The sequence below is a fragment of the Polypterus senegalus genome, chromosome 17, assembly GCF_016835505.1.
Source record: "Polypterus senegalus isolate Bchr_013 chromosome 17, ASM1683550v1, whole genome shotgun sequence".
Taxonomy (NCBI): domain Eukaryota; kingdom Metazoa; phylum Chordata; class Cladistia; order Polypteriformes; family Polypteridae; genus Polypterus; species Polypterus senegalus.
In genome coordinates this window covers 13,881,126-13,893,338 of record NC_053170.1, presented here as the reverse complement: position 1 = coordinate 13,893,338, position 12,213 = coordinate 13,881,126, and the positions used below count along the sequence as shown (strand labels likewise).

Genomic DNA, 12,213 nt, shown 5'->3' with positions numbered 1-12,213 from the left:
ATAGAAAAATAGAAGACACAATAAAAAATAAACATAAGTCAGCATTAATTAACATAGAATAAGAGTAAGGTCCGATGGCCAGGGTGGACAGAAAAAACAAAAAAAAACTCCAAAGGCTGGAGAAAAATAAAATCTGTAGGGGTTCCAGACCAAGAGACCGCCCAGTCCCCTCTGGGCAATCTACCTAACATAAGTCAAACAGTCCTCTTTGTATTTAGGGTTTTCATGGAAGGACCTGATGATGATGGTCACGTAGATTTCTGGCTTTCAGTCCATTAATGTTGGGGCATCCTGATGCTTTGAGTAGGTGGTGGTGGCGCAGGCCGCCACCACAAAGAAACCGGAAAAAGAAACAGAAGAGAGAGTTGGGGTCAGTATGGATTTTAGAGCCACTGTGAAAGAACTGGGTGTAGGGATATAGATATTAGTGGTAGTAATTAGTGCAGTGCAACATTATTATAATTTACATACTATGTTTATACATATGGGATTTATTTAATATACTGGAGTCTACTATTTAATGTGTGATGCTAATTAGGTATTCAAGCCAAAATGACCAGAAGCTTATAGCATCTTTATCTCCAAAGTATCATTGTTATTATTATTATTATTATTATTACCTTTCTGCTGTAATTGTGAGTCCCTTCAGAAATGGAGTATGTCTTAATTCCACTCTAAAAACCATATTGATAGGTGACTTGGCCCGATGTACTATTCCAGTTACCATGGGGACTTGACAGAGTGCCTGGCTGCTGATCTTGACTGATTCCGCTGTAAACACTCCTGGTGTTGCATATCAAAATGGCTTCAAAGCTAATCAGAATAATAACATTCTCGTTCCGAATTTACCTCCAGGCAGTCATGTTCTGCATCAGTTATGATTTTTGTGATATAAGATAGAAGATGTTATGTTAGAAACCAAAAAAGCAAGAAGGACAACAATCTATTTTATTATTCAGCATAAACCTGACTACACATTCTGTACATAGCAGACCTTCTCCTCCAGTTTCCTGCATCTTTTCCCCAGATTCCAGAGTTGCCTCCACAACTGTCCCTTGGAGCCCAAAACAAGGGAGTCATAATCTCAAAATTGCAGAAAATGCTGTACTTTTAATGATGAAAAAATAACAGAACCATATAACAGTCTGACAGTATATAATGAACTCTTTGTTTCTGGGGTCACTATACGTTTAGTTAGTGGTGCAGATAGATGTTGTTTCACATCATGCATGCTCCTATAAATGTCCAAAATTAGTTAGCTATTTTGTAACATATTAGTCCTGATGTTTGGACTGAAGATATATAATTGTTAGAAGTGTGTCAGGCATGTTTTCTAATAGGTCTATGGCAAATTAAAACTTATAGATTCTCACTTGCCATAACACGTTATATGGGAGTTTCTAATCACTGACGTTGAATGATTGCTCAACTTAGTACAGAACATGCTAGAAACTGCCTTGGCTGGACTATGAATGGCCTTGTTTGCGTTATAGAGTGGACAACGCAGAATGAACTTCTCATGAACTCCTACATATTGCAGGGGAGGCGACAGTAAAAGAAAATGCACAGACAGTGACATCTTTTATCATTTTGTCCCTCAATATCGAAGGTTGCAGGTATTTTTAGACTTACAGCAGGCCCGTCCTGGGTTGGGTCCTGGTTTGTGTCTGATGCTGCGGGGGCACAATGCAGTTACAGTTTTGTTTTATGTTATTACGCTTGTTGAGAATACAAAGGTAGTCGTCTTGTGTAAGCCACATATTAAGCTGTGTGCTGAAACCTTAAAGTCTGTCATTATAGTTAACACAACGCATGTTGAAGTTTCCAAGGCATTTCTGAGAAAGCTTTGACATCAAAAGACAATACGATTGTCACATGAGTCAATACACTATTCTGGTGTTGCCATTTCACGATCTCTAAATATAACTATGTTATATTTCATGCGTATACTTACAGAATGAGTGAGTCTTTAAAACGGGAAGAAGAGACTTAAAGAAACAAATCAGACAAAATTGTAATAAGGAAGCTGAATTGTGAATTTCCCCTTGGGATTAATAAAGTATCTATCTATCTATCTATCTATCTATCTATCTATCTATCTATCTATCTATCTATCTATCTATCTATCTATCTATCTAGCATCTATTAGCTTATATGGTTCAGTCAGGCTGTTTTAAAAAGTCTATTGAGTACTTGCTATTGAGACATTTTAACGGAAGGCTTCCATAATATTTTGAGCCAGTTTTCAAAGATGAAACCTAAATAGACTTAATTATTGGATCAGTCTTTATTTTATTAAAGATATGTTTATTGTCTCTTTCTGTTATGTATTTAAATATATCCAGCTTGGTAAGAAAATGTACTCTTTAGGTGGTCATGGTCACTGTACAGCTATATGTATCTGACATTCACATCAAGCTAGGTCAGAAATATCAAATGGGATCGGATTGCATCCTTTTATCTCTGCATTTCAGAAATATGAGATGTAATGGGACTGCATTTACTTACTTTATGTGTTTATGAATCAATGCGCCCTAAAATGAACAACTGTACTACCAACTCTACAGTTCACAACAATCATTGTGATATAAAATTCTTGAGAGAGACAGACAATCTGCCCAGCTGATGAGCCGAGGTGTAATGTATCAAAGTCAAGTGTGCAAACCAGTCAGCGTACAAATAGAGTTTACTAATTTATTTTCAATTGATGCTTGATGCTGCTCCTTAATGATGCTATAATTTGAAAGCATGTCAAAAACACTTGAGATGTGCGTATCATGAAATGCCCTTGTGTGGCATGAAGATGATGGATAGATAGATAGATAGATAGATAGATAGATAGATAGATAGATAGATAGAGAATTTGTATTTTCATTAATGTCCTTTACTTTTTCTTATATATGTATCTTAGTATTCTTAATGTCTTACTTTTTTCGTTAATGAATTAATAAACTGTAATTGTAATGAAAACAATACTTATTAGATAGATAGATAGATAGATAGATAGATAGATAGATAGATAGATAGATAGATAGATAGATAGATAGATAGGAAAGGCACTATATAATAGATAGATAGATAGAATTGAAAGGCACTGTAAGAGCCATTTCCTAGTTATATAAGATTCATAAATATTTTACTAGATGACAATGCATAATCTATAGGAGGTTCCTATAATCCTCATAAGTTAAGTAAAATTGGTATATTTTAGTGATTTCTATCTGCTATTCCTCAGTTGTTATATTTTTAAAATTAAAATAGTTGTTTACATACAGTATTTGATTAAATATACTGTATTCTATCTATCTATCTATCTATCTATCTATGTAGAAGTAATTGAGTATGATATTGTGATATTAGTGATAACTAAAGACTATTTTCTGAAGCAAAGTAATGTTAATTGTGTATAACGTATCTAGTGCAGTGCACTTTTAAAAATCCTGCTTCCTTAGTGGCATTTTATGGTTCTTTATTGGTTTCTGTTGTCCTCTTAGAACCATTGCTTGGCCCAGCACCAGTTCATTCTGGGAAGGAGGCTTTGCATATACAGTTGGCTCTTTGTGTTATGAAGAGCTTCCTAAATGTAGATAAAAAACTGAAACCTTTGATGTATGGTAGGCTACCTAGCAGGACATGACAGATTAAGAAAACCTGCACTTAGCCTGTGTTATTGTGGGCAGCAAGCATCCTTTATAAATCATGATCTATTGGTATTTCACAAATATGTTACCATTAATTCATGGTTATTAACTGTAAGGAGCCTGTTAGGGATTTAAATGAACAAAGGTTCTTTCTGGAACTTTCATACAGATGCAGGAGACGTTCAAAAAGCTTTTGCACTTTTGCATTTTCATTGGAAACGATGCAGGCGGGAGGAGTAGTAATTGGACATTAAAAAGTTGGTACGACACTGGGAAAATTGCATCGCAAACCAAGGTGACTACGTAGAAAAGTGATGTAATTTGTAAAATATGTAACAACAATGTAAACTCTCAAGTCAGGACTCTATGTAATGGACATCTGTATTTGAGCTCAATGGACTCTGCAGTCTGTACTGAAGTTGAATATTTCTTTAATATACTTACATAGCTGAGCAGGCACTCAAAATATATAATAAATAACTGTATCCACCACCTTAAACCACTATACCATATCTATCTATCTATCTATCTATCTATCTATCTATCTATCTATCTATCTATCTATCTATTATATAGTGTCTTTCCTATCTATCTATCTATCTATCTATCTATCTATCTATCTATCTATCTATCTATCTAACTTTTCTTTCTTGAAGTGTTAATTTTACATGACCTTTTTATTACTATCAGTAGCTTCATAGGAATGATATGTATTGAACAATAATTAATTTTGTATTATACAATTACATTTTTCTCCCACACTAATAGTGATTCATCATAACTAGAGACAGTTATGTCAAGCAGAGGGTCAGAGCTGACAATCGGAGTTAGCAATGAATAGATCATTATTTTAGCTGACCTATTGACTGTAATGTCTACTGAGACCTTGACCATGAAAATGCTTCCACAAATTAAACTATGTGCAAAAGCTTCATGTGCAGTACTCCCCTACATGTACTTTGTCTAATTTGTTTTTAACATAGTAGCAAAAAATGTGAAAGGAGATTCAGCTGAATCATTTTCAGATAGCAAAGGCAATAATAATAACAACTTAAAAAGAATGTAATAGGCATAAAACAGGAAATAAAAGCTGCTGCCCGGATGTGTGCAAGGCAAGGCATTTGAAAACCATGACATCTACAATGAAATTTCTGAGGTTCAGTTTATTAATTGACCCCCTTTGTTATTTGGCAATGTAACAATAGAAGTATTTGTTGCTAAAGTAAATACACAACTAGTGCCCATTCAGAAGCCAAAAGACTTATTAAAACTGCCAGTGCTTTGCTGTGCTCTTTCTAAGTGGCTAATTGTGACATTAGAAACTGGGAAGGCCTGCAAGGATTAAGCAGTTAGGTTCCATTTATTAAAGCAGTTCTGTGGATGTAAAATTGATTTGTATCTGTCAGAGGCATGTTCCCTGTACTGGCTGCAAGTTTGAGTAGTCATTATGCACTGAGAGAGCCCTTGTTAGAGATTTGTATTGATAACGTGTCACTATTTGCACAGGGGAAGTTGGCTGACTTTTTTCCCAATGAATTAACTTATCTTGCATACATTGGAATCAACAATGGTGACAAAAGGCCTCTAGTCTCATACTGGGGCTAAGTCATAATAGGGTAGGGACATGCTGTTTCTTTAGCAAGTTTAACACACTGTATAATATTGACTTGCACTGCCCACCTTCTGCATATCTTGGCTTCCAAGTAGGCAGCCAGACAGAAGCATACAGTATATTAACCTGTTTCACATATTTACCTTGACTCTTAAAAATTAGTTTACCTTTTAAGATAAGCAAAACCAATCTTTGTATCTCTAGCTTTAAGTTTTATCTAGTTTATAGTTATGTTAAAGCGTGTGCCAATACATAATGTGGTCAGCATGTGTGTATATAGCATACACGATATATAAAGGCAATTTGTTTTTACTGTAAAAAAAAATAACCAGGGTTCAAATCTTATACTGTTTAAAGGGTTAATAATTATTTTGTCATACAGCAACATGATAGATAGATAGATGAGAAAGGCACTATATAATTTATAGATAGATAGATAGATAGATAGATATGAAAGGCACTGTATAATAGATAGATAGATAGATAGATAGATTTATAGATAGATAGATAGATAGATAGATATGAAAGGCACTGTATAATAGATAGATAGATAGATAGATAGATAGATAGATAGATAGATAGATAGATAGATAGATAGATAGATAGATTTGTAAAACTCCATCCATCCATTTTCAAACCCCATCAACCCAGTGTTGCAGTGTGGCAGGTAAGACAAGGCCCAACCCTGGACAGAACATTACACCCTTATAAGACACAATAGCTCATACCAGGCTAATGAAGAGTTAATGATGAACCTAACACATAGTTCTTGTGTAACAATGCTGTGTCATATGAATAAAAAAAAATTACATATTGAGCATAAAACCAATCATGTTTTAAGTATGACTTGTCAGTTTTGCCAAAAAGTGACTCATAACAATGTATAACTCTTTTGTCTGATTACAAGAACATTAAGATATGGATGATTTGTAAAGTAAACTTGTTTGGTGCTTCCTTTGTCTAATTCTTTCTTCTGGAATTATTTCCTGCTTTTTCCTACTCAGTAAGTCTCTTTGATTCGGCGGGGCATGTCGAGCTCAGCCTGCTGCGTTCAGACATGAAGACTAGGTTGAACATTACCAAGCCTGGGCAGCTTCATCATGGCTGCTCAATCTATTGTTCTTACAGCTCTTTGTCGCCAAAGCGCCATTTTCTAAGTGAGCATAACGGCAGGAAGAAAGACAAGATCTTGCTTTCTCAGAATCATTTGTGAAGAGTGATCGAGCTGGAAGAAGCACCAGAGACGTAGCAAAGCTTCATTTTTTAGATGCGTTAATGATAATCCACTGCCCCATCCCTTCCTCTATTTCGTAAGTCTATATTGCGAGCTTCCTATTTAAAATACTATACCGTATTACACAAAATCCGTTTTGACGCACATTGGGCTTTCCTAAAGACTTACTCGAAAATAAATAAATAAATAAATAAATAAATAAATAAATAACGAGTTAAATGCTAACAAACACATAACTCATAAATAAAGAACCTCAAAACGAATACCGTTGATATGTGTTAATAATGCTAAGGTTAAAAAATTGTCAAAAGTAATTTAAAATATTTCTTGTTATTTAATAAAGAACGATGCTGGTTTACAAGAGAAAAAAATACGCCTTCGTTTGATTTTATTCCCTACAGTCATGCAAAACTGAATATGTTAAGCTTTAGGTAATATTAATCAGAAATGTACATTTATGCGGTTAAACTATTTTTTTTACCACCTGACAGGGTTTCTTGCTTGAAATTCCACATTCACAAATAAATATCATCAGCTCTGTTGTAACTTTAATTGCTCTTTACCGATTCGTGCAGATGCGATTATAGAAAGAAAACCGGCATACAATATATAGGAATAAACGAATGTATCGTTTGAAAGTATGCGTGATTTAGCGGTACACATCCCTGCCTGGCTCTCGTGAGTCTATGTATAACTGCAGACCTCGCTGTTAATGAGATGTAATTAAATACTCTAATATGGAAATGCAGTCTTTTAATCATCAGAATGGCTCCTGGGCTGTAAATACAATCTGGTTGCTTAAATAACATTTACACTCGGAAAATAAAATCAGGTTCTGTTGTAATTTAAAGTTTGTTAAAAAAAAAAAATCAAATAAAAAATACGGCGGGAATCATCCAGCAAATATGTGGTTAGTAAAGGCAAAAAAGAAAAAAAAAATTGGAATTAGTAAAGTACAATCAAAGATTATAGTCTGCACCAAAGAAAATTAATAAACCCATTCCTGTATATATATATATATATATATATATATATATATATATATATATATATATATATATATATATACTGTATATATAAAAAAAAACATGAAGCCGTGTAGGTTTATAAAGATTTTATTATCTATGAAAATAATGTACAATAAATAATTTGTAATTTGCTATTAAAGAATTTTAATAAATAATCTAGTTCTAAAACTTAAAGAGGAACAACACCCTCTCTTCTTAAGAAACGCTAAAAGCAGCTGACAACATTATTTTTTTTCTTAATTCCTGAGAATTTAAGGATTGTGGAAGCTATACGATCGGGAAAGTCAAGGTAGTTAATAATCGATGTCAAAATACAATTAAAAAACATAATAAAAAAGCAATAAATAAATAAAAATTGGATTTCGACAAATAATTCCCGTTAGAAGGGACATTTAAAAAACAATAGCCTGTAACATAAGCCTCTATAATTTGAATGAAACCTTTCGTTTTAGAAACTCATTAAAACTATCGCGTGCTTTTATGATGAATATAAAACCGTTTTCTTTTTAATATTTAATTCTTTTTACAGAGCCAAAAAATAATAAATTAAAATGAAAATCCACCTGTTACATTTTAATAATACGGTGAAATGCCTTCTTTCTCCCAGTTATTATTTTTATTTTTATCAATTTATCATTATTATTTTTATTATTATTGTTACTACTTAAAACTGTAAATGCTGGAGGTCTATAGTACAAAGCGTACTGGTGAAAAAATCGAAATCCTCTTCTGAAAAATCGACCGGACTGTCTAGGGAGCTTTGCAGACTGGGGGATAGACCCTCGGTAATCTGTAGGCAGGATTCGGTCGGAAAGAAATTTATGTCCGGTAACAACGTTGATTCCTGAGTCTCAGATAACGAATTATCCGGTGCCGGTGCACTCTCCTGTGCCATGCTTGCTCGGACTTGAGGTGCGGACGATTGGTACGGGGAGCTTCTCATATTTTCATCAGGGACCGATGCGGGCTCTGGGGGGCTTTCCTGTGGCTCTTCTGGTGAGGGGTGCTTTGCGTGGTTGTTATCATTGACTGCAAAACTAGTAGCGGATTTCCAGTCCTCCCTCTCTGTGACTGAAGACCCCGTCGATTCCAGGGGCTTACTTGCAAAGGGGGAAACGGCTTCGTTTTCCTCCATTCCCTCAGTACAAGCGTGGTCCGTGTCCTGACCGTCCTTATGATGAGTTGTTTGTCTTTTGTGCTTCATCCTACGGTTCTGAAACCACACTTTGACTTGCCTTTCTGTTAGATCCAGCAAGGCTGCAATTTCCACCCTCCGAGGCCGACAGAGGTATTTGTTGAAGTGAAATTCTTTCTCTAGCTCCAAAAGCTGCGTGTTTGTGTAGGCAGTTCGCAATCTCCTGGAACCACTTCCATTATCCAGTGCGCCATGGGAATCTGCAAAAAAAAAAAAAAAAAAAAAAAAAAAAAAGACGATTAACACGAATTGAATGAGCATCAGAAACCATCAGTCAAAATAAAGTTACATATGCATTTAGGAATTATAGGAAGTACATTTAACCCACATCTGTGGAATCTGACTTATGACCATTGCTTCTGGGAGTGGGAAAAAAAAATCCTTGTTTTGCTCTTTTCTCTGTCAGTAATTTCACGAAACAGCTATTCATAACAGTTTTCGGTCCCCCCGCCCTGATGTTTGGTTTTGTCTCGTTGAATTCTTACCATATATTTCAAGACAACATGACTACCCCTTATTTTGTGGTTATGTTACAGAAGAGATTGACCTTTATGTTAGTAAACAACTGCAATAATGAATACGCGACGACTGTATCATGAAGCATTTCATATGTATATTGTTATGCAGTATTAGCATGTGAGGATTTGATTACAAAGGCTGCAAGGAAATTTAGAGCAAATGCAACGTGATGACAGATTTATATATTTAGGCAAACCATTAATAACCTGTAATATTGTAACGCTGTCTGTTTTAATTTTGAGCGCGAAACATAATTTATAAAAAGGATTAGATGTCCTGGTTGGAAGCTACATATTAAATAATTTATGACCGCTCCTTGCATTTCCACAAATAAATTAATGAAGGTGTTATGAAAAAAATTATATACTTATTATGCAGAAAATCATTTGAATTCACGCACACATATAGGTAGATATAAACCTGCCAGTGATGCTTGAGCCCCATACCATTATATTTATGCAGTAAAAAAAAATAATAATTCAGTACATTATTAATAACGTGTTTGTAACTGACCTGCAGGAGAACCGATGCTAGAGCCAGGAAAGCCTGAAGAAGTCGGCGAGGACGAGGATGAGACTTGAGATGTTACAGCAGCATTCGGCGTATTATGGTGATTACTCTTCTTTGAAGACTTTTTCTCCTTCATCCAGGGGAACTCGGCTGCCACCGGGGTAGAAGAAGTCGGGGGAGCTGGGGGCTGTGGTGAGGACTGTTGCAGCAGAAGGCCATTTGCAAATCTTTTTTGGCTTCTCGATCGCGGCTGGCTTGTAGCGCATGGATTCAGACTAGGGATGGTGTGCTCGAAAGGAGGAGGAATTAATGTCGACTCCTTGATTGATGAAGTTTGAAATGACTCCAGGACAGCGGGAAAGGACGTCAGGCACTCAGCAAGAGAAGGCTGGCTGTTTATGAACCCAATCTCCCTCTCAAATTCAAAATTCATCGCTTCCACAGGTTAAACGAAGAATGTGATGTAAAAATACGCAATTACGTGATGGCCGCAATTTTATATTTGCGGACTTTATAATTGTGTATATTGGTGATAATACAGGCGTATGGGGACCTTGGTCTATTAAACTGGAGACTAGGGCGAAATTGCATCCAATTCCTGGTCACGTGCTCGTTTGTGGCCAATAACAGTTTAGGGCCTGGTGGAAAAAGAGAGCATTATTTTTTCCAATTGATCCAAAACACAGGAGAATGAATATGATTCTCCTGTATCTAGTATAAAATAACGGCATGACCGTGCAGGAAAACTTCTATATTTTTGTAATATAGAGACACGTGTATTTGCATTTGTTTGAGACATCTCTTCCTGTGTTTCCCAAGGAATATTCTTGTGTTGGCATTTAATGAATGCGCAGTGTACAGCCTACCAAACTCTGTAATTCGTTAAAATCTTCAGCACATAATACTGTGGTGTAAACCACAGTCCGGCTAATTAGCAGCCGCAATCTGTCAAAGCTACGCAATTAAAAAATGTAGCCCATTAATCTTAAAAGTTTTGACAACTGAGACAGATAATGTAAATACAAGCAAATTTGCTTCAATAGTTAAGGGGTAATCTTGGTAAACATATATAGTTTGGATCCATTTCCATCAGTGAATAAATACTTTGATTCAGGCCCCATTTTAATGTGGAGCTTTCAGAATAAGAATGGATTCAGGTCAGTGTATCTGTTTAATGCTCACGCGTATATTTCTAGAGCTATAGAGGCTGCGCGAATTACAACATCATGTGTAAAGATATCTGCTCGTATGTCCGGTTTAACTAGACAGTAAAACATTATTGGTCTGGGGACATTTCATACACTTGCAAGACGAGAAGGTTCACGGAAAGGTCGCAATTTCCACTGTGTTCATCGTGTTAACCTCCACTCTTCGAAATACACCATTTTGGGTGTACTAAAATCAATGCATTTAAGAACACTTCTAAACATTGTGTACATAGTTAAGTGGCCTGAAAAAAAAATTAAATTAGAAACCCGGTAAAATAATAGCAACAATCAATCTTTTCATAGCATCGAGTTTGGCAGTCACACCGTCCAGGAAAGCCTTCAACAATGCCTGCCTTTTGCCTCCAATGCCCGAAAAAGGTCTCGGCCTAATGATCAGATTTTGAAAAAAAAAAAAAAACTGTTAATCAAAGTAACATTTTAATGAACAGTAACGTCTCAACAAACAATCAATCCTTCCTAAATTTTAAAATTTGGATTTCGTATGCGAGAAAAAAAAATATCAAGTTACACAATGATTTTTTTTTTCTTTGTGGGGTTCAAATGTGTGGGCTTGGAATTTCTAAAGTGAAATCGTGCAGTGAAGCCTGGAAGCTTCTACGTCTGTTAAAATATGTGTGGGTGTGCATAACATTTAAAGACAATTATAGTGCCGGTTAAACTGAGAGAAGGGCAGATTTGAGAGAGGAAGACGGAGCAGAGGAGTTTATGGCGCATAGTATTATTTTATTCATGTCTCCAGCACAGTCGTGATAATACCTGGCTAATGTTTAGAAGGAAATAGTGGATCCACCGGCAAGGTACATTTTATGTGAGATTGAGACGATAGCCTACCTGTTTTTTTAAAAATCATTAAAGCATATGCAAAATTGGAAATCCATTTTTATGTCTGCAATTTTTTTTCTCTAATAAATCGTTATTGTAAGTAAATCATTGTCTTTTTTAACCGTTGTGAAACATACCGTCGTAATAACTTGATGCAAATTCTTTTAGGGATATTATCATTTTAAAATCCAAAAGCCTTCTGTGTTACAAAACAAACTCAACCAGCATGGCGGCGAACGTGAAGTTACATTAAAAAGAGAAAAACAAATTGCATGGGAACACAGCAGTAACAATCCTCTGCAAACATTGCACACTGGAAGGCTACGTACTTATAATTTAACGTACTATTAACAGTTAAAGCCTCGATCATTACTATAAAGAAAATACGAGAATAAAGATAAAATAAAGCAAGTCCACTTGTAC

At 35.4% G+C, this 12,213-nt stretch overlaps 1 protein-coding gene across 1 annotated transcript; it reads right to left on the bottom strand.

Annotated features, from left to right (window-relative positions):
• Nucleotides 1-7,586: 7,586 nt before the first annotated feature.
• Nucleotides 7,587-11,330, bottom strand: hoxb2a (homeobox B2a). Its single transcript, XM_039740170.1, has 2 exons — nucleotides 9,743-11,330; nucleotides 7,587-8,910 (listed from the first exon to the last, which is right to left on the bottom strand). The coding sequence occupies exons 1-2, from the start codon at nucleotides 10,170-10,172 to the stop codon at nucleotides 8,180-8,182; spliced, it is 1,161 nt and encodes a 386-aa protein (XP_039596104.1). The 5' UTR covers nucleotides 10,173-11,330; the 3' UTR covers nucleotides 7,587-8,179.
• Nucleotides 11,331-12,213: the final 883 nt, after the last annotated feature.

Bases quoted from the DNA above. Each gene is read 5' to 3' on its own strand.
- hoxb2a (XM_039740170.1), bottom strand. From the start codon at position 10,172: ATGAATTTTGAATTTGAGAGGGAGATTGGGTTCATAAACAGCCAGCCT. The intron at 8,911-9,742 runs GTCAGTTACAAA...TTTTTTTTGCAG, and splicing joins TAGCATCGGTTCTCCTGCAG to ATTCCCATGGCGCACTGGAT.